This window comes from Terrapene carolina, unplaced genomic scaffold (genome assembly GCF_002925995.2).
Source record: "Terrapene carolina triunguis isolate 2854851 unplaced genomic scaffold, T_m_triunguis-2.0 Scaffold247, whole genome shotgun sequence".
Classification (NCBI taxonomy): Eukaryota; Metazoa; Chordata; order Testudines; family Emydidae; genus Terrapene; species Terrapene triunguis.
The window spans coordinates 12515018-12540675 of record NW_020664598.1 but is presented as its reverse complement, the minus strand read 5'-3'; the positions used below and the strand labels follow the sequence as shown (position 1 = coordinate 12540675).

General features: G+C 43.5%; 1 protein-coding gene across 2 annotated transcripts in view; it reads right to left on the bottom strand.

Moving 5' to 3' along the window:
• AKR1D1 (aldo-keto reductase family 1 member D1) overlaps nt 1-16827 on the bottom strand; it is a 45746-nt gene extending 28919 nt beyond the window's left edge. The window contains exon 1 of one of the 2 annotated variants that reach the window (XM_024211577.2): nt 16537-16827. In XM_024211577.2, coding sequence (XP_024067345.1) covers nt 16537-16629 — 93 coding nt within the window. In that variant the 5' untranslated portion in view covers nt 16630-16827. The remainder of the gene's footprint in view (nt 1-16536) is intronic. The other variant, XM_024211579.3, reaches the window with a different exon arrangement.
• Nucleotides 16828-25658: the final 8831 nt, after the last annotated feature.

Below are 25658 nucleotides of genomic sequence, written 5' to 3'. Positions count from 1 at the left end.
TTCAGTTCACAGCCTTAGAAAAACTGAAGCTTCCAGATATTGTGGAATACTTATTGTTTTTGAGCTTTAATGATAGATCTGTATATCTTGATACAAATGTACTGACATTTTCTTTTGAGGATTGATCTCAGTCTTCAGAAGACTTCCAAGTTGAGATCAGGAGGGCTTTTATGGATTCAGTCTAGGGTAAGACCAACTGCACGAGGCTTATTTTAAAAATCTAGAAACACAGGATGCCTCACACCAGACCAAACCAATGTTCCAGCCAGCATGGTGTCCTAGCTAGAACAGCTGCCAGTGCTAGATGCTTCCGTTAAAGATGCAAGAAGTCCTAACATGGAGAGTTTCCTAGAGTGACAAGGTGGATGAGGTAATTTTGTATTGGACCAATTTCTGTTGGTGAGCGAGACAGTCATTTGAGCACCACACAGAGCTCTTCTTCAGGCTTGGGAAAGGTACTCCCAGTGTCACAGCTAAATGCAAAGTGGAACAGATAGCACATATTCTAAGGGGCCATTCAAGGCCTGTTAACACTCCTGTAGCCATAGGACAAAAAGGGGAGGGCTAGTGGGTTACAGATTGTTATAATCGATAAATCCAGTGTCCTTATTAAAACCATGATTAGTGGCCAGCAAAGTTAGGAATTTAAGCTCCCAGGCTCATCTTTTGAAAATGTTGTGCAGGTTTCCTTTGAGGATGAGGACCGAAAGGACAGATGTAGCGCAATTGCTTTATGAAAAGTATTCACCCACAGGTGATATGGTGTTTTTCTCTTTTATCATTTTCCTGTGAGAGTTCGAGAGCGTAGTGATTGTCTCTCTTGTTTCAGCCACATACTTGTTGTTGAGGCATTTATGCATTGGATGAGGTAAACCACATGTTGAGATAGACACGTGTGGGACCGCTAGATCTTGAAATGTGTATTGTGAGGGTCTAAGACAGGAGCTGGGCTGGAACAAGTTGGGAGGAGGAGCTATACAGCAATGGGTAAATGCTTTGAACCATCACTGAACTGCTGCTGTTGCTGAGCTTAAGAGCTGGTAAATTGACTTCCCACTAACCAGGCAGCATACTACAGGCCAGCTGTGCTTGTTAGGTTGCCCATAGACTGGCTCTGCTGCCAACCCTGCTTCCAGACAGGTTGTCTTAGCCCCAGAGAAGTGAATTAGTAACCCCACTGTGTTTTTTATTCTAGTACAACTGTGGAGGTGTATAGTATAGTTTATCCATGTGACTAATCCTTTTTTGGATCCTGCAATATTAAGCTTTATGGCTTTGGTACATTGTGGCCATGAGTTCCACAGGACACTTGTGTTAAGTAGTATTTATAATTTTTAATTATGTTGCCTTTCAGTTTTGTTTGGTGATGCCTCCCCCCATTTGAGAGCTTATGCTGACTTTTTATAAGCATAACTGATAATATTTGCTCTATACTGGAGCTGGGCAAAGTATCACAAGGAAAGTTACCCTCAGAAAGTGTGGTTTTGCCAAATTTCAGATTTTCCCCACACAGGAAAGTGTCATGTGAAGGGTTGTTTTTTTTTTTTTTTTGGACTGGAAGAACTGAAGAAAAATCTGGTTTATGCGTTAAACAAAACAACCTGTCCACACCAGCGCTTAAGTCGGCATAAGTGATGTTACTTGGGGTGTGGGTGGTCGCTAATTCACACTCCTGAGCGACATACTTTATGTTGATTTAGGCTATTGCTACTCTACATCTTAACTGTTCTTCTAGGGACATTACTTCCATGAGAGGAGATATTGAAAAGATTAGGAATGCTTTCTTTAGAGACGAGACATGGTAGATGTGTCTAAAACAAGACATGGTATAGTGGTGTAGCTGCGCCGCTGTAAGATTGCTAGTATAGTCATAGCCTTAGTCTCTGAACTACCATAGTTGTGGAGATACAGCAATCAGAATCCATAGTGGACAGTGGCAGATGATGAAAGCTGTATAATCTCACTCTTTGCCTCCTGAAACAGAGGTTGGCTTTTTTTTGACCCCTACTATACAAAGAGTAGGCAACTCAATGAAAGCATCTCCTTCCCTACCAGAAGCTAATTTAGAACTCATTATGAGTAGTTCAGGTTATGCCTATCAGTGAAGGTAACAGATGAATTGCCAAGTAATCATGCTACCCATTAACCTAGTTTAGTTTTGGCCCTTCTATCCTCCATGCATCCCATTTTCCACATCAGTAGTAGGCCCCGTATTTAATCTAGTACAAGTCTTTATGAGATGGCAAAAGGCTAATAACTCGCCACATCCACTCCGGGTTTAGCCAATTGATCAATACTCCACCTCTTACCCCCTGATTATTGAGTTCATTGAGGGATTTTTCTCACCTAATTACCTGTTCACCCAGGCACTTACAGCTGTACAATATTTGCTGCTTTCTATTCCTCCAACAGGACAAATTTTAACGAGTTTGCACATTACTAGCACCTCAGCCACTTCATTCTGGAGTTCCTTCAGAACTCTTGGGTGTGTATCCTCCAGTCCCAGTGACTTGTCTAAAACAGCTCTTCCCTGGCCCAGAGAATGTTCAGTCTTAAAAGTTTGCTTAATACTAGGCTTGAAGAACCCGACAGAAGGATATATTTGTTGCACATATGAAATTCACTAGCATTTTTCTAGCTTAAGTATTTACTGAGCCACATTTGAGAAGCTGTTTGAATAATATTTAGTGCATAAAAGGCAAAACAGCACTGGTACTCATCCAATGTATTCAAATAGCCCTTCTTACTACAGTTCTCACTCGTTACCACTTTTGCTTCCTGCTTTTATTTCGCTTTCTTTCCTGTAAGACAGTCTCTTTTCCCTGTCATGTTAGCATCCCTTCCTTCTCTCTATTGTGTTCTCTCTCACTGAAGCCCTCATACAGAGTACTTCTAATGTATCCCATCTCTCTCCCCTTCTCAGCGCTAGCTTGGACATTTTAGCCACTCAGTATCCAGAGGGCTAATCTTACTAACCAGAGACAAACTGAAGATGGAGATCTGAGGGAGGGTACCACTCAGGGGCAGTGCTCAGGGAAAGTTCTGGATTCTTAGCAGAGCCCTGTCCCTTGACACCAAATGTCTCCATCTTTCATAACAGTTATTGATTGTCTACAATCTGTGGTGCCACTGCAGCCCCCTATGGCTGCAGGAATGGGGAGAATTCTCGCCCTGTTCCCTTTCCTCCCACTGAAGAGCTTCCTAGCTGGTGATGGGGAGGTAATTCTGCAATCTACCTCTTCAGCTTTCCAGCTGATGGAGGGCATTAGAGAAGGTTCTATTACTCTAACTACTAAGCTAGTGAAATTTTTTTTACTGACTGTGCCTAATTGCTTTTTTGCAGGAGCACGTGAACAGGGGGAAAAGTTAGGCTATTACAGGCAGTGCTTTTGTGCTATGCCTTTACAGGGTTATATTACTTTGTGATTACTAGGTTAATAAATATGGACTAATGGCAGAAAACCAATAAGAATTAGTACATCCTGCCATGTCTCTCACTTCAATAAAGTTATGTAGGTGTGTCAGTCTTGCTGTCTGTTCCCAGACTGGCAGAGACTGGGAGCTGCAGAGGCAACACTTGAAGGGAAGGAGCAGTGTGCAATGGTCTTGAGCAATCCATCTGGCCAATGGTATCCAGCCCACCTCAAAACTAGAGGAAAGATTGCCATGAGGAGAGGACTGGGGTGCTGGGAAGAATAGGGCCACCCTCAGAAGCACTGGATTTTAACTACAGCATGCTGAAAAGGCAAGCTGTGGATTAAATATACCAGTTCCAATCATAATTTAAGATTTCAAGTTGCTGTTTAGGAAAATAGGGACATTTTGAGTGTCGGGATGTACCTTGCAAAAGCCCAGAAGTTGCAAACAGATTTTCATATTTAAAGTTTCTGGAAGCCTCGTTATCTAACAGAGCCTACTTCCCTTTGCCTATTTTCTGAATAAAGTAGCAAGAGAACAAGTGTCCAAAGTTGGAAACTTACTGTAGAAAAACACCTGGTTTAAGTAATTGAGATGTTACAGGAAAAGCCAGATCTACTTTGTGGGCTAAGGATGCAAACAGCACAAGGGAACATTCTTAGAATTGCTTACTCTTGCAGACAAGAAACTGGACTGTGCCTCTTTCTTGGAAAATACCAATCACCAGAACATAACCAGCTTCTATACAGAAAAATCTGGCAGCTATACCCAGGAAACATTAGCAACTATCAACGAGGAAGCAAAATCCAGATAAATTATCCCTACAAAAAGCTGACAGAGCTCAGAAATGATGGCTGAAGAGCACTGCTGACAGCCCATGTACAATACACTATTCACTCTGATGGGGAAGCCATCTGGGGAATTGCCACACACTGGACCAGAGTACTATTCCATCTAGTCTGGTATCCGGCTTCTGGCAGAGGTTGGTAGTAGATGCTTCTGAAGAAAGTAGGGGAAAATCCATAATGCATCTTACCTCTTGTGCCATGATATGACTAGGAGAAAATGGGATGGATTTCTTCTCTACCGCAACAGGCCATCAATTTATACTCTGAAGCGCAAGGTTTGATTTTTCCTTGCAATAGCACTTAGCATGCATAATTAGATTTAGCATTTCTAAAATTCCTGTTAGGTTGTTGTTCTAGGATTTAGCCAAAGCTGTGCTAAAGACTATTGTAGCTGGCATAGTCTGCCCCAGTTATTTTACCAGAGCAAATAAAAGATTGCAGAATCTGCAATTTGTAGTCTCTGCAACTTTCCATAGAACACAAACGCTTTGAAGCATTGTGAATATATCCTCTATGAGCCAATGGGCTGCTGTCCTGTTAACCCAGCCTTGCAGAAAAGCAAAGCTGTTTAATAAACATGCCTTAGGCCCTGCCTATGCAGCTACCAAGCCACTTTTGAGCTCTTACTCTTCTTAGACACATTTAAAGGTTGTTAGTGTTAGCAGAGAAATCCATTGGCTTTGATTCAGTAAGTTTCCTCAAACTGTACTCAGAAGTTTTGGTTTGCAGCCTTTGAGACTCAAGCAAATACTAAGGGGTTTCAAGTACATGCAAGGATAGTCCTGTGGTCAAAGAACTGACTGGAACTCAGGAGATGTTAGTTCAATTTCAAGCTCCTCTGTGTAAAAGTCATGTAACCCTTCTAGGGCTCAGTTCTCCTCCTATCCCCAATCTCTGTAAAGTGGGGATGATGTGAAGACATTCATTAATTCTCATGAAGCAGTCACATTTCTTGGTGATATGAGCCATGAAAACCTCTGCAGATTAAGTATGAAGCCAAGTTTTGGGGAAGCCCTTTACCTTTGAAGCCTCCTAGAAAAGGTGCTAGCAGGTGGCCTGCAAATTACCTATTGTCTTAATTTTTGATGTTGCTACCCATCAGGAATGGTCTTCATGGACACCATTCCACCTTTTTGGGTGTCAGATGTGAAACAGAACTGTTCAACAGCCAGTGGTTGAAAGCACTAGAGGGCATAAAGTGCCTCATGCTTCTGGTTTGATGGCTTGCTTAAATTCTCTCTGTGTCACAACCCATGGATCATTCAGCTGGCAGCTGAAATAGGGTAGGACAGTTTCCTGGACAGCATGAGGACAAGGCAGCCTGACCGCCCCAGAAGCTGTCTATTAATTGGAAGAGAGACAAGGCACGTGAGGTAATCTCTTTTATTGGACAAATTTAAGCTGGTCTCTCTCACCAACAGAAGTTGATCCAATAAAAAGATATTACCTCATCCACCTTGTGTCTCTACTATCCTGGGACCATCACAGCTACACTATGCTACATACTAATTGGAAGGGCAGCCACCCTGTCAGAAGACTCCAAGAACTCCTTTAAAAATGAAATCTTTCTATATGGCCCTCCCCAGTGTCTTCTGATGATCTCAGGAAAAGCAGGGGCACCAGCATCCCTGGTGACAGGGGATAAGGGAAGTGGCTTGCAAGTCAGTTCACTCTTCAGCCCCTAATCAAGTTATAGGTAAGATTTCTGGGACTGTTATGAGGGTACAGGTGGAGTCTGCAGTTGTATCAGAGCCTCAACACCAAGCTAGCTGAGAGGTTGAACCAGCAAAAGCTTGGTTCAGTGAAGCCTGAAAAACAGCCAAGTTTCTTGTAGTATCGTCTGGAGTTTTAGTAGGCCTGGCCTCATGAACAAGTGAAAGACTGAGGCCAAAATTAAGCATGGTCCCCTATGAGCAGAGCTGCTACCTGTTTTTGCAGGAGGCTTATGCCATTCTAAAGAGAAACTAAGTCATAGGACACATTATGGTGGTCACTTGAAGTGTGGTTCTAGCCTCAAGAAACTAGAGACAGACCCCTCCCTAACTTCCAGATCCACAAGTAATCAAGGGACCAGTTAGAGCCCTAGAATGGTTTTTAGGCTTCCAGTTGAACTAGGTCAACCTCACTTCTGCAGTGTTGCCAACGCGCAAGTTCATGACATTCAGTTCATGACAGCTCCTGTAGTCATGTGATTGCAGGAATCTGAGTTTTTGTTTAAGCAAGAGTTTCTAGGCTGCCTGGCTGGGAGAAGAGCATGACACTGTGAGCCCTACAGGCTCAAAATCTAGAAGGCAACTAAAAAGAACCCAACGTATGTATTGCCAAGGGTTTGCAAATCATGAGTCTTAAAGCCTCAGCACCAGTATTAATGATTCTGCAGGACAAGTTCTGCCCTTGGGTTGCACTTGTGCAACTTGGGGCAGTATCAAGCCATGCCACTTAGCGAATGGCTTTTGGATGATCCAGGACCCACAGTAGCACAGGTAGGATTAGAAACAGTTAACACTCACGCTAGTCATTACAGTAAACGGCTGAGACAGCCGTGTGGACAGCTCTCCTATTTATTTGGTCACTCCTCAAGTGGTTCTGGCTGAAGAGTGGGAAATCCCTTCTGATTTCTGAAGTTTTACTATTTTTTCAAAATTTCTGCTGCTCTTGGTTAATATACCCTTGAATCGATACTGTGTAATCAAGTTGACTGAAGTGGTCAGCCATTCACCCAGCTACACCTAACATACAGAAGTTGCTATGTGTCAGTGCCAGTGGGAATTAACCAACAATCAGATTCAGAAAGGGGTGCAGTCTCAAGGCCTAAAACTCGCTGTCTCCCCAGCATTGTCTTGTGCTCTAGGAGTTTCACGCTGGACTACTCTTGCATATGAGCAGGTCTGCATGTGTCAAAGTGTTCTGAAGCCAAGTGAACAGTGCCAGCTTGACTATTATGGACAGCTTCTCAGCTGGTGTAGCTTGGCATAGCTCCATTGGCACCAGTTGACGATCAAGCTATTAATATTTTCACTAAATTGAGTTTTACACTTTGCAACATAGGACTATGCCATTGTGTACTAGAGTGTTCTGAAGGGGTGTCCTAGCACAGCTAAGGTATTAAAAGAGTGCTGGAGTTTAGGGACCATTTCCTCAAAGCCTACACTGTTTAGAACAGACTGAGACTTGAAATACAATTAGGCCTGTAGAGAATCCATGCTATTCATATCCCTTTCCTGGCGCCAGGCTAAAAAACAAGTTCAGATTTTGAGTGATACAACAATGGGCATCATTTTATGGGAATATAGATTTCCAGGGTAGGGGTGGGTGTGGTAATTCCTAGAAGTACTTCATATCCTGACTCCAAACTTTCAATGGCCTTCAGTTACACAAGTGTAAACCAGAATGGCCTTTTACCAACAGAAGCTGAGCCAATGAAAGCTATTACATCACTCACCTAGTCTCTCGAATATCCTGGAGCTGACACTGCTACAACACCGCATACAAGGATGCTCCTGTTTAATTGGAGATTCTGTATGGTGGCCATATCACTAAGTGCAATCTTTAATTGTTTGCAGTTCATTAAACACTAAGTGCATGCATGGCCACTGAAGCAGTTGAAGCTAAAGAAGAATTAATCAAATTAAGACTGTATGGTTTCTATAAAGAACTGTAGAATTCATGTAAATAAGGTCCTCAATGTGGAGATTTTAGTAAATTCAACTTCCCATATAGGGGAACATGACTCTCTCTGCTAACATAAAAATCCATTCATCTTAGAGTGTGGTATGATTTTTGCCAGAACCAAAAAACTGTAGGGAGATACCAGGCTATATTGGGGGGGAGGGGAAGGGTTTGTGTGTGAAGAGTCTGCATATTCTCCAAATTGATACATATCAGTTTGTCAAACTCTGCTTTTAGTGGCAAGGAGGAAAAATTCTGTCCCTTGACATTTATTGTGAATTCTTTTGTGAACAGGGGCTGCTAATAGGGAGTTTCGCAAGAACATAAGAAAGGCCATACCGGGTCAGACCAAAGGTCCATCTAGCCCAGTATCCGGTCTACCGACAGTGGCCAATGCCAGGTGCCCCAGAGGGAGTGGACCTAGCAGGCAATGATCAAGTGATCTCTCTCCTGCCATCTATCTCCACCCTCTGACAGACAGAGGCTAGGGACACCATTCCTTACCCGTCCTGGCTAATAGCCATTAATGGACTTAACCACCATGAATTTATCCAGTTCTCTTTTAAACTCTGTTATAGTCCTAGCCTTCACAACCTCCTCAGGTAAGGAGTTCCACAAGTTGACTGTGCGCTGCGTGAAGAAGAACTTCCTTTTATTTGTTTTAAACCTGCTGCCTATTAATTTCATTTGATGACCCCTAGTTTTTGTATTATGGGAACAAGTAAATAACTTTTCCTTATCCACTTCACTCATGATTTTATATACCTCTATCATATACCCCCTTAGTCTCCTCTTTTCCAAGCTGAAGAGTCCTAGCCTCTTTAATCTCTCCTCATATGGGACCCGTTCCAAACCCTTAATCATTTTAGTTGCCCTTTTCTGAACCTTTTCTAGGGCCAGTATATCTTTTTTGAGATGAGGAGACCACATCTGTATGCAGTATTCGAGATGAGGGCGTACCATCGATTTATATAAGGGCAATAATATATTCTCAGTCTTATTCTCTATCCCCTTTTTAATGATTCCTAACATCCTGTTTGCTTTTTTGACCGCCTCTGCACACTGCGTGGTCATTTTCAGAGAATTATCCACGATGACTCCAAGATCTTTTTCCTGACTTGTTGTAGCTAAATTAGCCCCCATCATATTGTATGTATAGTTGGGGTTATTTTTTCCAATGTGCATTACTTTACATTTATCCACATTAAATTTCATTTCCCATTTTATTGCCCAATCACTTAGTTTTGTGAGATTTTTTGAAGTTCTTCACAGTCTGCTTTGGTCTTAACTATCTTGAGCAGTTTAGTATCATCTGCAAACTTTGCCACCTCACTGTTTACCCCTTTCTCCAGATCATTTATGAATAAGTTGAATAGGATCAGTCCGAGGACTGACCCTTGGGGAACACCACTAGTTACCCCTCTCCATTCTGACAATTTACCATTAATTCCTACCCTTTGTTCCCTGTCTTTTAACCAGTTCTCAATCCATGAAAAGACCTTCCCTTTTATCCCATGGTAGCTTAATTTACGTAAGAGCCTTTGGTGAGGGACCTTGTCAAAGGCTTTCTGGAAATCTAAGTACACTATGTCCACTGGATCCCCTTGTCCACATGTTTGTTGACCCCTTCAAAGAATTCTAATAGATTAGTAAGACACGATTTCCCTTTACAGAAACCACGTTGACTATTGCTCAACAGTTTATGTTTTTCTATGTGTTGGACAATTTTATTCGTAACTATTGTTTCGACTAATTTGCCTGGTACAGACATTAGACTTACCGGTCTGTAATTGCCGGGATCACCTCTAGAGCCCTTTTTAAATATTGGCGTTACATTAGCTAACTTCCAGTCATTGGGTACAGAAGCCGATTTAAAGGACAGGTTACAAACCTTAGTTAACAGTTCCGCAACTTCACATTTGAGTTCTTTCAGAACTCTTGGGTGAATGCCATCTGGTCCCGGTGACTTGTTAATGTTAAGTTTATCAATTAATTCCAAAACCTCCTCTTGTGACACTTCAATCCATGACAGTTCCTCAGATTTGTCACCTACAAAAGCCAGCTCAGGTTTGGGAATCTCCCTAACATCCTCAGCCGTGAAGACTGAAGCAAAGAATCCATTTAGTTTCTTCGCAATGACTTTATCGTCTTAAAGCTCTCCTTTTGTATCTCGATCATCAAGAGGCCCCACTGGTTGTTTAGCAGGCTTCCTGCTTCTGATGTACTTAAAAAACATTTTGTTATTACCTTTGGAGTTTTGGGCTAGCCGTTCTTCAAACTCCTCTTTGGCTTTTCTTATTACATTCTTGCACTTAATTTGGCAGTATTTATGCTCCTTTCTATTTGCCTCACTAGGATTTGACTTCCACTTTTTAAAGGAAGTCTTTTTATCTCTCACTGCTTCTTTTACATGGTTGTTAAGCCACGGTGGCTCTTTTTTAGCTTTTTTACTGTGTTTCTTAATTTGGGGTATACATTGAAATTGGGCCTCTATTATGGTGTCTTTAAAAAGCGCCCATGCAGCTTGCAGGGATTTCACTTTAGTCACTGTACTTTTTAAACTTCTGTTTAACTAACCCCCTCATTTTTGCATAGTTCCCCCTTTTGAAATTAAATGCCACAGTGTTGGGCTGTTGAGATGTTCTTCCCACCACAGGGAGGTTGAATGCTATTGTATTATGGTCACTATTTCCAAGCGGTCCTGCTATAGTTACCTCTTGGACCAGCTCCTGCGCTCCACTCAGGACTAAACCTAGAGTTGCCTCTCCCCTTGTGGGTTCCCGTACCAGCTGCTCCATGAAGCAGTACTAAATCAATACTAAATATATCCCATCTTTATCCACTCTTGGCAACTAGATCTCACCAAAAATTCTATGACTTGGAGGAATAAGCAACAGACTCCCAAGCCCCAGGTTACTGTTTATAGAGCAAGTCCCAAGAGCAAAAAGGAGAAGGGGATGCAGGTTGGAGACTATTTTGCTTACACTGCATGTCATGTTCATTCACCATGATTTGTCATCAACTCTTTAAATATTGAGCCATGTAGCTTTTTAGCCTGATTGCTAGGGAATACCTAATCTGGCCCCAGTCCACATTTCATTTGAGCTGGGCTATCTCTGTTTCTCTTTACTTCCTACATATGCAATCAAGCAAGAACTTTGAGATTTTTAGTGGATCCAGGAACCACCTCCTTCCTATTGCTTGTGTAGGGGGGCGGATGTAGCATTTGGCCCCCCACATTTTGAAGATAAGCTGCCAGCCTGATCTGGCAGAGGAGCCATCTGCCATCCTCAAAGTCAAACTCTGAAACAAACAAAAAAGTCCCACGTGTGGTGCCTTAATTGCCCAGTGAAATTCTTGCCTCTTCACCAAAGCACTCCTCAAAGAGCCCAGGAAGAAAAAGAATCCTGCAACCTAAGATAGCAACACCTGTTTAAAAGATGAGCCAATGGCTTTTTTAGCCATCTCCAGTCACTATGACGGACTGCACCAGGTGCTTTAGAGGTGCCAGTAGGAAGATGGGACTGAGGCAACTTCCAAACCCAGCAAATATCCCCACCTTTTCCCTCAAATTTGATCCTAATTTATAGTGGAAAGATTAGGTGACCTCTATTGGCTGAATATTTATGCTAAATACACACAACGAGCACAATTATGATGGGAGTTAATTCATGTAGCAATTACTCACTCTGCTCTCAAATCCATTCAAGTGTGACCTTTGAGGTTGGAGGTATTCTTTCATAGAGGTATTTCATTTTGCGGAACGAAAAGGTAGATTCCAGTTAGGACCAGAAGAGGATGTACTGGAAGTCTTGTGAGTGCTGCACTTTGGCAGCTTCCAGAAGCATCTGGAAGTGGGATAGCTCATCTGAGGTTTTCATTATGCTGGATGTGAGGTATTGTGGCAAAAAGACAGTTGACCTATTTTGAAGGGAAAAGGACTGAAGTGGACTAGTGACTCCTGCAGAGTTTCCCTTCTCCTCCCTACAAAAGGGCCTCTTGACTTCAAGAGCCCAACCTTCATTGTTTCCAAGGAGACCTCAAGTTCTTTAGGAATCTCCGGTACACTAGCCTTTTTAATAGACCCAACAGCTACCTTGTTCTTTACCTCAGGTCAGTAATTATCAAGGTTGAGTCAGAGATAAATTAAGACTAACATGGCCAAAGTCACCTGTAAACACTGGCCCTTGCACTCAGTCACATCTCTAAAGTGACTAGAAGGACCAATTAAAATAGTAAAGCATTAACAAGAAAACCTTTTGATCCTATTCTTAAGCTATGTCTACACTGGCAATTGAATGACAAAAGGTTTGTCTTTCACAGGTGTTAAAAAAACAAAAAACAAAACCCCCTGAAAGATGAAGTTTTGATGACAACAAGCGCTAGCGTGAACAGCACTCTCCAGCCAACAATGCAAACGCCGCTCATTGGGGTGGACATTTTTTGTCTGCAGGAGACCCGACAAACAGTGGATATACTGTGCAACTTTTAATGGCATGGCTGTAGCGACACAGACACGTTGCTAAAAGCTGTGTAGTGTAGACATAGCCTTTAGTTACTCCATCTCTGCAAGAGGCAGTAGCTATGTCAGTGGGAGAAGCTCTCCTGCCAACAGAGTGATGTCTACACTGGCGCTTAGGTTGGTATAACTGCAGTGGTTTTCAAAAAAAAAAAAAATTCTGGCAACCCAGTTGAAGAAAATTGTTGATGCCCGTGACCCAACGGAGCTGGGGATGAGGAGGTTTGGGGTGTGGGAGAGGCTCAGGGCTGGGGAAGAGGGTTGGGGTGCAGGGATGAGGGCTGTGGGGTGAGAATGAGGGGTTCAGGGCGTGGGAGGGGGCTCTGAACTGGGGTAGGGATGCAGGAGGGGGTCAGGATTCTGGGCTGGGGGTGCAAGTTCTGGTCTGGGGCTGGAGATGAGGGATTTGGGGTGCAGGAGGGGGCTCCAGGTTTTGGGGGGGCTCAGGACTGGGGCAGCAGATTGGGGTGCAGGCTTACCTTGGGTGGCTCCCAGTCAGCAGCGCAGTGGGGGTGCAGAGGCAGGCTTCCTGCCTGTCCTGGCACTGCAGACTGCTCTGCGCCCCAGAAGCGAACAGCAGCAGGGCCAGCTCCTAGGCGGAGGCACGCAAGCGGCTCTGCACAGCTCTCGCCCGCAGACACTGTCCCCCGCAGATCCCATTGGCCGGGAACTGGCCAATGGGAGTGTGGAGCCAGTGCTTGGGGCAGGGGCAGCATGCAGAGCCCCGTGCCGCTGCCCCCCCCCGCCCCCACCTAGGAGCTGGACCTGCTGCTTCCAGGGCACAGCGCGGTGTCAGAAAAGGTAAGGACTAGCCTGCCTTAGCCGGGCAGCACTGCCGATGGGACTTTTAATGGCCTGGTCAGTGGTACTGACCAGAGCCACCGTGACCCAGTGCCTTACATTCTGTGACCCAGTACTGGGTCGCAACCCGCAGTTTGAAAAATCACTGAACTACAGCACTCAGAGTTGTGGATTATTTACACCCCTGCGTGATGTTGTTAAACTGAAGTAATTCTGTAGTGTAGACGAAGGCATAGGGGACTATACTCCAGTGAAAAGGAATTATTTCACCACAAGTGTGGCTGCTGATACTGAATCAATACTGAATTCTCAGACCATGGGTTATGGAGGATAAAGCACAAAGCCATTGCCGGAGGGATAAAATAATTATTTTTGTACTCTTGATCTGTATCCAGTTGATGAGAAAATCCCCCTTTACTTAGAAAAGGCTTTCACTAAGACTATCAGATTACTTAACTGTCCAATTCTATTCCTGGTAAAATGTGTGTAGTACGTGTTGTAGTTGTAGCCATGTCGGTCCCAGGAGATTAGAGACAAGGTGGGTGAGGTAATAGTTTTTATTGGACCAACTTCTGTTGAGAGACAGCTTTTGAGCTACACAGAGCTCTTCCACAGGTCCTGAAGGCAGGATGGCTAGAACTTTCAGGCAAATCAACTTGTCTGTAGTGCAGTGTAAGTTAGTCAGGATATCACCTGCCAACTGACAAATGCCAGACTCTCCCTGCAACTCTCCCAGCAAGTGAGCTGCCCATCTCCAAACTGCTGAACCTTTAACCACTACCCACTCAGGTGTCCTGTCCTCTACCCTATCCCTTGACATAGTTACTCCAGCCCCTGTGAGGAGTGGTAGTGGGAGAGAGCTCTCCCATCAGCTTAGAGCCCCTGCACTAGCAGCATTGCAGCTGCATCGGTGCTGCGGTAAGCTCTGTAATGTAGCCACAGCCCCAGTCACCAATGCAAAACACTCCTGCAATTCTCACTAGCGCGTTCATTAACATCCACCCAGGAGCAGCAGAAGCTCCCTACAAGTGTGTGTGTGTGGGGGAAACCACTGCCCAAACCGTGGCCTCCGCCCCCACAGTGCCCCTTACCCTGCTTGTTCCTCTCTGCCCCCTCCCCCATTGCTCACCCTTATGGCCAGTAATAGGATGAGAAAAAAAAAAAAAGGGTTGGGGCCATGGCCCCCATTTCCACCACCCCTTTCCCCACTGCCTAGTTTCTCCACTTCTCCCTTGAGAAGTGACCTGACCCTTCTCAAATGCCTAGCCCTCTCATGAGTCCAACCTCTCCCTGCCACAAACACCTGACTCCCATCCAGTTTACAGAGGGTGAGGCACCTGGAAGATGTCCTAAGGCTGATGTCCTAGCCCTAAACTTTAGGTGCCCAGAGCAACTGGTGCTAAGCAGAGTGTGAAATGGCTGAAGTAAGGTGTTATATTTGCCAGATTGTTGCATAAACTGGGAGACTGGGGGGAGACATTCTGCTTTGCTACAACATGTTTCACTTGCCAAAAATAATCCAGTCTTAACTTTCTATTAGCCACCCATCAATTACCTTCTGAATATTCATCTGATGGAATTGTAAAGCTGTTGGAGGACTTTAGGCATCACTCCCCCCATTTCTAGGGCTAGTATCTGGGTGTGAGAACCTCTCTCACTGCTGTGTCCCTTCTTCTGCAACAGTGTCTTAACTCAGACAATCTGAAGCCTTCAGTGATGATCACTCTTGTACTGCCTGCAACAATGCTATGTTCATTCAAAAGGGATTTTCTCTTTGATCATACTTACCTTGGTGTATTCATTTGTTGGTATATGCTAAAGTACAAAGATCATTGTTGGCCAAGTAATCACCTTCATAGCAGGTGATTGACTCACACTTAGTTGTTCATTTTAACTCCAATACTGTACTACGGGGCACAGGGTTCTGCCCACAATTTTTATCTCGCTTCACACAGGACAATGACACAGAGAGCAAATCAAAAACTCTGTAATTTGAGAGGGAGGCAGCCAATTTGTTCATATTGCACTGCCCGGTGTGGAAACAGAAGAGATATCACATATGCTTCCATGGCAGTGATGCAGCAAAGGTTCTATGGGCTATATACCCAGGACATCACATCAAGGAGCACAGAATATTTTGGAACCTTTTAAGCTTTTGGGAGCCACAGGAATCAGTATGTAGGAATCAGTCTTTGTCAAAGGAATATTCCTTTGAAAGTGTCCAAGCCAGCTGTAAGATGGTCTACAAGAAAACTGAGTTTTTCTTTTTGCTCAGCACAGCAGGTCTGCTTACCAGGTCACAGCCTCAGAAATTGCTTGCACTTGAAGGCTACTGAGTTTAGGGAAGGCAGATGGTCTCCCAGTCACTGTGCAGCAAGCATACTTTGCTCTCCAGCATCTGTTCCTCAACAGATTCAGCTGGAATCAGAGTTTCTGGGAACTCAGGACTAAGCTAAAGCCAGTCTGCAGCTGCCAAGATGACTAGCAATAATTTAAAACTTTCCTGATTAGCAGCCTGTGCAACCTTAATGAAGTCAGAGTTGTATGTGGCAGAATTTGCCAACAAAACATATATAGGAGGACAGAACACTGGTCTCCAAGTACACGCCTATCTCAAAGTGTCTGTGTACCGTATATCTTATAACAATACAGGACTGAACGACAGTAAGACAAATGCCAGCCTGCCCTATCAAGTTTCAATTAAATATGCCTGTATCATGGTGTGTAGCTAGCTATCAACCCAGATAACAAGGGAATCTTTGTAAAGTACTAAGGATGTAAAATGCTGTATCAATGCTAGGGATTATTCAGTATTCCTAAAGAGAACAGATTACTTGGGGTAGGAGTTATCCAATGCTTTAGTTGCATTTCAATCACTGGTTGCCTGCTGTAAACGACTGAGTTGTGAATATTTGGAAGTTAGCAACAAAGAGTCCAAACTTTGCTATAATATTTTTAGTCCTTCCTGCTTTCAGGATGTGAAAACACCATTGTTAACTGGAGGTTTTAAAGTCTGCACAGTAAATTGAATGAGAGGACCACAGAAGATGTTTGTAGATTGTTAGCAGTTCAGGCAAAGTGTGGCCAATCTTAAATTTAAAGAACCCTCCAGAATGCCAGCAGAAAGGCATTGTAAGGCACGTGCGAAAGTCAGCAGTGCCTCTGAAAGGAAAGTATCAACTTAACAGTCCTCTGGATCTTTGTGCTCAGAACAAAGTCTCGCAGCCTGCTCCGAGCCATAAGTGTGTTTATAAAAAGGAAAGGTAGAGGATAGACACTTACTTTTCTGGGGTCAGCATAGGTGCCAAGTCCAATCACGGGGATGCTGTTCCCATCGCTCAGAGGTATGCGGTGGTTTGCAGCCGTTAGATTCATGATGCAGATGATAAAACACTTGACTGCAACTTTCTAACAGACTGAATGAAAGCAGCAAGAAGAGCCCGCTTTGTGTGTGTCGCGTGCTCCAGGCTACGGCACTAGAGGGCGAGAGGGAGAGAGAGAATGAAAACTTCTGTTTCTCAACCTGCTCTGTGCCAGCAACACGCGTGCGATCGGCTAAGAAGAGCCTGGGGTAGCGTTTCCAACGTCATCATTGGACATGACTGACAGGCCAACCCAGGGTTACCCTTCTATTCTCCTGAAAGCAAATTTGCAGGAGGGTGAAATATTAACTACCGGCTCTCGTTAGGCGGGGGGGAGCAAGTCAGCGCATTAGAGATTTGAGAGATCGTCCCAGTTAATCATCTTCATCAGAAGCACGCGGCTTTTCTTTTGCAGGTGGCTTTAAGTATCTGCTAAAAGCAAGGGTGTGCTAGGCGTTAAGGATTAGAGAGGGGGTGGTGGTATTTTGGGGGGGGGAGGGGTCTGTGTGGTTATGCTTCCACTGCAAAACAAGATTTGTCTGTTTGCTAACTCCTTAAATCATTCCAGGGCTCGTCACAGGAGGAAATAAGGGTTTTTGGAACAAGACATTGGTCCTGTCAAACCAGGAGAAACCCATCAGCCTTAATCTCAATCTTCACCGCCCCAGCGGTTTATGTGTGCCAAACCATTTAGAGCAGTAGCTGCTATCCTGGATTCGCCTTCAGTCTCTTCTGCTCTCCCTGGCTGTTTCTATTGCCGCTCTAAGCAGGTGGGTTCAGATTATGCTAGTCCTTTCAGGACTATGGCCCATTATTTTGTTAATAGAAGACTTGTTTAAAACCCCTTGTTTACATCAGTTCATTCTTTTGCTTTCAGGAGAGGAAATCCAGGACCCATCCCCCATTGTCATTGTTTGCCTCTAGATCAGACTTGGCTAATTTACCCCCCTGCCCAAAGTCATAGGTCAGCTGGGGGTGTGTGGAAGGGCGCTTTTCTGTCTTTACATTATTCTTCCAGTAATGAAAGGACAACTCCAACCCATGTGAGACTCACAAGAGCAACATTCAGTTTAGCATTTCAATCAATAGCACCAGCTGTTCATTGCTTTATATATTAGTAGTAGAGATTATCCCTTTGATTATTAATACCCCAGTTACTAGCCTGAAGCCTCGCTTATTTCCATCACTTCTGTCTGTGCTAAACTTGTATTTGTAAACAGGCACATTGAATTTCCTTTTGAATCTTATTTGCTATTAATGCTGTTCAGAAACTTGACATTTAGGGTTTACTTCAGCTGCTGCATGTGTGCACTCTTGAAGTCAATTGGAATTACATGTGCATCAAAACCCTCAGGAGATCCCTTAGTCAATTTAGTTTCCATTTCAAATGCATTCAGCATGTGCCTTTTTCTGTACCTAATCTTCACACAACCTTTTTGTCCTCCCCCATTCAGGCATTTAAAAAAACACCCCATCTTTCTCCTGGTTACTCTCATTTAAGCACCTTTTCACAGTTCTGTCCATGCATCAAGCAAAAAAGTGTTACAGACTCATTCAGTTGCAATCCACCAATCTATACATTAAATACAAAAGGAGCAGGTGCTGGGGCCAGGATGGAAATAAGGTTCAGTCTCTCTTCTCAGCACAGAAGAGTGTTACACCCTCCTCACCTGACATAGCACAGATTTATTTATTTATTTTTAAGTATGCCTTTAAATCCATGATTAGCTGTCTAAAGGGCTTGATTTTTCAGAAGGGAGACAGAGCATCCAACCTCTTCCATTGACTTCAGTAAGAGCTGCTGGATACTTTAGGAAATGGGGAGAGGAGAAGAGAAACAGGCCAACTTATTTAGGTGGCTAAACACAGATTTGAGAGCTTAACTTTAGGCACTCTAGGTGCTTGAGTTAATATATTGCAATCACAAATGACTGCAGTCATCCACCCCAAAATAGTTTTAGAGGCATGAAATAAGGTAAAATGCTACTAATGCATTTTGATAGCAATGGAGAAAGTTTAGAGCACAGGGAATCAATGAATGGTCCATCCACTGTGGGCAGAAGTCCTAACGTCTCTAACTTTATCCCATGATGATTTTCTTCATTTATTTACTCTGAATTTTAACCCCCCCACAAATAGTTCCTGCTCTATTGTAATAAGCTATCCCACATACCAATGATGTGCCCGAGGGGACAATCCCTTTCTCAAATCCAATGTAAATCTCTCCTTTTCTAATCTCACACCATGCTCCTAGGTTATGCCCTTATCCCTCAGTGTAAATAGATTTCCCAGCTCCATTTGTGCTTCATCTAGTTATTTTCTATCCTATAATTAAGGTCTTGGTGTCTTCACTCCACTTTTAAATCTACACATGTAGAAACATTTTATGGGTCTTGCCTTATATCCAAATGAAATGGAGATCCAGCAGAACTATTCCTCAACCACCCATCGTTGTGGTGTAGGTTATTTCACTGTTTATACATCCTAGCACCCCACTTCTTTGCTTTGTAGCAGGTGTTCAATTTGAAGCGGTATATGAGTGTCACTGGCTGAACCTATTTAGGAGTGCACGGAGGGGAGAATGGCACTGTCAAATATGGCGTTATCGGTTTCCAAATCACAGACAACTCTGATCCATAAGGATTCAAGATCATTTGTATCAGTATCCTAGCACCGGCATTTCTAACCATTATTGGTCTACATACCTACCACCTTCTGAAAGAATTGATATTTGAAGTACCACGTGCAAACTTCTCCTTTTTGTGCACATTTCTTTCAGGTCCTGACAAGCCTAATTTACATTTTTCCAGACTACATAGTAAAACAAATGACTCACCAGGAAGCCTAAAATGAAATGTTCACTTATAAACATCCTTTTTAAACAGCTCAGGCTTCTAGACATGCGTCAAAAACAAACAAGGAAGCAGCCATTACTATGATGTCCTGTGCATTACTCCATTTACAAGAAACAATACATTTCTCATAAATAGCATTGTGATCCCATTTTGGGGAGTGCAGCTGAGCTATAGTCAATGGTTTAAAGCAACAGAGGGTCCTGTGGCACCTTTAAGACTAACAGAAGTATTGGGAGCATAAGCTTTCGTGGGTAAGAACCTCACTTCTTCAGATGCAAGAGACTCTTTTACTTGTCTTCTAAGCTCAAAGTTCCTGGTAGTTCGTATCTGGATTATTGCTGAACACAAGCTAGCCTTGGCTGGAAAGGGAAGCAGGGAATGGGGGTGGGGAGCTTTATCTAGGCACTAGGCTACTTCAGCTCCAGGAGCCTCTTCTCCTTGGCATCTCTGGCCCCCTTGATGCCTGTATTTCGGAGTATACTGCACAGGGGCTAGCTGTGCTGGGAGGAGGCTCAAATTGCAGACAGCTGCCTGCTCCTCTGCTGAGGAGCCAGGCAACTCCCCTTAGTCCTGTAGTCAGGATTTTAGATTGCAGGAAAGTTGAAGGGGACAGAGATCGTAGGCAATAGCCCAGGCAAGCCCTGCCTCTCAGTGCTAGCGGCTCACTGCCAGCTGCAGTTTAGACATACTCCAGGAGCCCTGATATCAAAGGACTCCCACCTGCAGTGTAGCTATATCCCTTGTGGCTGCAGGTTTGGAGCCACTCAAGTAGCTATGTATGCATTCATCTCTTCAGATGAAGGGAGCTTGCGGGGCAGGACCTGGAACTTCACCTTGGTAGATTGAGCTACATAACTCAACGCAAACTGAATATTAGGCCTAGCAGAAAGCCAGCAGTGGGCCAAATGAGTACAGTGCTCATCTGCACAGCCACAGCACACAACACTGATACATAAGACTACGCTAGCATGGTGGGAAAGCTTTATTTTCACTACAGTATTATGGCAGAAAGCCAGGAGAGTGCATTTTGCTTCTGGGGTATATTTTGGTGTGCTGCAGTGCATGAGACTACTCTGTGTTTGAAAGTGAGTGAAGGTTTAAGAGTTTTTGGCAGACCTCTTTCAGCAAGCTGATACATATACCACAATTGGTGAGCCCCTGTTCTAGCAGAGAAGGCATAAGATGGGGATGCTGGTTAGTGTCAGCTACAAGCCACCAAATCACATTAGGGAACAGGAGTCCTTAAGATATTTCTCTAGTGTGTGTAAGGAAAACTGCACCATATGCTGGTGATTCTCATGCTGCCTGTAACAAAACATCCTTACAACTTCTTAAAAAACAAAAAATCTAGATGACAATATCCTAACTTTAAGCGTTGCATACAGGTGGGGGTTATTTTATATTAGACATTGTTGTGATCTCAAATAAAAACTGGTGGTTTTTTTAGGTGCAAGTGATCATGAATGCACATAACAAAATGAAACAAACAGAATAAAGTCCACACTAGTGATATGTACTGGATGTTTGAAAAGGGCTCCAATTTCATAAAACTGAAAGCAATTGAGCTAAATTAACTCGGAGAAAAGAGAATGTGAAGAATAATGGCAAGCTGTTTAAAAACATTCTACGAAATGCCCCAAAAGGCACAATCCAACAGATGAGAGAGAAGATTTAAAAGGGTTAAAAAATTGCCTACATGAGAAGGGAAGCAAAAGCTGATAAACTATATAACAAATAGAAAAAAGGGGAAGTTGATATTAGTGAACATAAATCAGAAGCTAGGAAATGTAGAAGTTTGATGTGGGAAGCAAGAGGGCACAAAGTGACATCTATAGCCAACAGGGTTAAAAGACAGACTCCTTTTTATTGAGGATATCAAGAACAAGTGGAATCCTAACAATTATATTTTCCATTAATAGATGGACACAGTAGAATTGTCATTAGTAATACAGAAAAGGGAAATGTTTACATCTTTTTCCAAACTAGAGAACAGAAATATGTGACAAAATAATCTTCACTCCAACAGAGTCAATGGATGATTTTTTAATAGCAGTCACTAAAGCTTGTCTAATACAAATAGCAGGTCCAGATAACTTGAATCTAAGAGTTTTAAAAGAGGTGGCCAAGGAGCTTGGTCTGTTTTAACGCAAGTCTTAAAACACTGGAGAAGTGCCAGACAACTAAGAAAACACAGTTTGGTGTTAATACTTATGGGTATATCGGATGACCCAGATATCCATCCATCAGGGCACCTAGGGCTAAGAGTCACCTTTTTGTTACCTTACCCCAGCATGAGGGACTCTTGCCTGTGCTAGCTGGGTGTTAGCTCCCAGGGAGGCAGTCACTCAAGCACTCTCCTGTAAGCTATGCCAGCCCTGCTGATTGACAACAGATGCTCTCTGGCCTCCAAGTCCCTTCAAAATGTCCCTCTGTGATATCCAGCTATGATCACTGGATACCCACAGAAATCTCAGATGCTCCATTTCCAGAGGAGGAGGAGGAATAGCCCACTTTACCAGTTGTACCTTAGACTACCATTTCTGTAGCACATGCAGCATATGAGATCAATTATAGTAAAACTATAAGGAAATTTTAAGGAAGAATAGAGATTCAAATAGAAACAAGGGTGAGATTAAAAAAATGATACATACAAAACAAGAATCATAAAATGTGAAGTAGAGCCTACACTAATAGTTACCTTTCCTATCTACTACAGTAGATCCTCACCCCAAAATTCAGTCTTTTGCAGTGTTTGCTGGCCCCAAGGAGCCAGGACCCAGTCTTTCATGAAGCATCCCCACTCATCAAGGTACCTCCTCAGTGAATGCAGCCAGAGTGTCTTTCTCCACCCTGTGATATCCTGATGGAGTCTTGTCTTTATTCACAGACAGGGCAAGCCTCTTGCTGTCATTGTTCCTTTTCACTCCCAACTAGTTTCAAGGGTTTATAGTCCATCTTTGGTGGTTTTCCATGGAGTTTTCCTGGATTGGTTGATGGTAAACAACTGGGCAATACATTACATAATCTGTTCGTTTGACAACTGCCTGCTGCTTGAATGGGCCAGCACCCAGACATGATTTCCTAGTGAATCACTTTCACGCCAAAACCATAAGGGCATGATTCTCAATATATAGGTGCATTATTCCTTAAATATTACCCATACTCAATCACAGATATGTATGTATTAAGTTATACACTTTCAGTAAAGACCTCACAAGCTGCCCTATGGATAGATACCAGAAAATCAGTGTTAGGTGTGGTGAGTTTGTCAGGTCTGAAACAGGAGTTCTAGTGGGGTCTCACATGTAGGGCCAAGAACGTGATTTGTCATTTTTTTTTAAATGACTTGGAAAACACTAAATTACTGATGAAGTTTGCAGATAACTGGGGGAGTGGTAAATAACAAAAAGGACAGGTCACTGATACAGAGCAATCTGGATCTCTTGATAAATTGGGCACAGGCAATGTGTATTTCACTATGGCCAAACAGAAGGTCATATACATAGGAACAAAGAATATAGATCACATTTACAGAATGTGGGGACTTCTCTGGAAAGCAGTGACTCTGAAAGAGACTTGAGCATCATGGTGGAGTCAGCAAAACATGGGCTCCCAGGGCAATGCTGTGACCAAAAGGGCTAATGTGATCATTGGAGGTATGAACAGGGAAGTCCTAAATAGAAGTAAAAAGGTTATATTGCCTCTTTATTTGGCACTAGTGCAACTGTTGCTAGAATACGGTGACCAGTTCTGGTAACCACACTTCAACAAGGATGTTGATAAGTTGGAGAGGGTTCAGAGAAGAGCCTAAAAATTAATAAAAGATTGGAAAACATGCCTTATAATAAGAGATTCAAAGAGCTGAATCTATTTATCTTAAAGAAAGTTAAGACTGGTCATGTCAATCCTAAGTACCTACATGAGGAACACAGATTTGATAAGAGGGCTTTTCAATCTAGCAGACGAAGGTATAACAAAAATCAAATGGCTAGAAGTTAAACTGTAGGCAAATTTAAGCTAGAAATAAGACATACTTTAACAGAGAACGTAATTCATCATCAGAATAGCATGTCAAGTGTGGTGGTAGATTCTCCATCACTGGCAATTCTTAAATCAAGATTGGATATTTTTGTAAAATAGGCACTCATTCAAATGGCCATAGGATTTGAAATAGGAATACATACAGAGAAGTCTTATGGCCTGTGTTATGCAGGAGGTCAGACTAGACTATCACAATGGTCCCTTCTGGCCTTAAAATAAATTTATATATATATATATATATTTATATATTTATATTTATATATATATATATATTTATATATATACACACACGGAGATAAATCAATTACCTTTGTAGAATTCTTGAGAATCACTAGAGACATGCTAATTTGGACTTAGGGGGAGGGATAGCTCAGTGGTTTGAGCATTGGCCTGTTAAACCCAGGGTTGTGAGTTCAATCCTTGAGGGGGGCCCTTTAGAGATCTTGGGGCAAAAAAATTGGTCACTCCTAGTGAAGGCAGGGGCTGGACTTGCTGACCTTTCAAGGTCCCTTCTAGTTCTAAGAGATAGATATATCTCCATATATTTAATTACTAGTGTGTTTTAAGCTGGCTTAAATACCCTATAAAATATGATTTAGAAAAAAGGGACTCTGGATAAGTTTAGTAATGTGATCTGGAGCCTCTCACCTACAGCTCAGGTTAGTAGTCATGTGAGGCTAAATTTTTCAAGGGAACTCAGGCCTGGTCTACACTACGGGATTAATTCGGATTTAGCAGCGTTAATTCGAATTAACCCTTCACCCGTCCACACAACAGAGCCATTTAGTTCGAATTAAAGGGCGCTTTAAATCGATTTCTGTACTCCACCTCGACGAGCGGAGTAGCGCCAAAATCGATTTTGTTAATTCGAATTAGGGTTAGTGTGGCCACAAATCGATGGTATTGGCCTCCGGGAGCTATCCCACAGTGCACCACTGACCGCTCTGGACAGCAATCTGACCTCGGATGCACTGCCCAGGTAGACAGGAAAAGACCCAGGAAAATTTGAATTTCATTTCCTGTTTGCCCAGCGTGGAGAGCACAGGTGACCACAGATACCACAGATACCTCAGCTCATCAGCACAGGTAACCATGCAGGCTGATAATCGAAAAAGAGCACCAGCATGGACCGCACGGGAGGTACTGGATCTGATCGCTGTATGGGGTGAGGATTCAGTGCTAGCAGAACTTCGTTCAAAGAGACGAAATGCCAAAACTTTTGAAAAAATCTCCAAGGGCATGATGGAGAGAGGCCACAATAGGGACTCAGATCAGTGCCGCGTGAAAGTGAAGGAGCTCAGACAAGCCTATCAAAAAACAAAGGAGGCAAACGATCGCTCCGGGTCAGAGCCGCGGACATGCCGCTTCTACGCCGAGCTGCATGCAATTTTAGGGGGGGCCGCCACCACTACCCCACCTGTGATCGTGCAAACCGGGTCTGGGATAGTCTCTACACCTGAGGATTCTGAGGATGGGGAAGAGGAGGAGGAGGAGGACGATCTTGCAGAGAGCACCCAGCACTCCATTCTCCCCAACAGCCAGGAGCTTTTTCTCAGCCTGACTGAAGTACCCTCCCAAGCCTCCCAAGCCAGTAGCCAAGACCATGACCCCATGGAAGGAACCTCAGGTGAGTTTACCTTTTAAAATATAAAACATGGTTTAAAAGCAAGGTTTTTTAATGATTATTTTGCCCTGAGGACTTGGGATGCATTCGCAGCCAGTACAGCTACTGGAAAAGTCTGTTAACGTGTCTGGGGATGGAGCGGAAATCCTCCAGGGACATCTCCATGAAGCTCTCCTGGAGGTACTCCAAAAGCCTTGCCACAAGGTTTCTGGGCAGTGCCGCTTTATTCCGTCCTCCATGGTAGGACACTTGACCACGCCATGCTTGCAGCAAGTAATCTGGTATCATTGCCTGACAAAGCCTGGCAGCGTATGGTCCCGGTGTTTGCTGGCATTCAAGCAACATCCGTTCTTTATCTTGCTGTGTAATCCTCAGGAGAGTGATATCGCTCATGATAACCTGCTTGAAATACGGGAACTTAGTTAAGGGGACAGAGGTGGCCGTTCCTACTGGGCTGTTTGCCTGTGGCTGATAAGAAATCCTTCCCTGCAGTTAGCCAAGCGCGCGGGGGGGGGGGGGGGG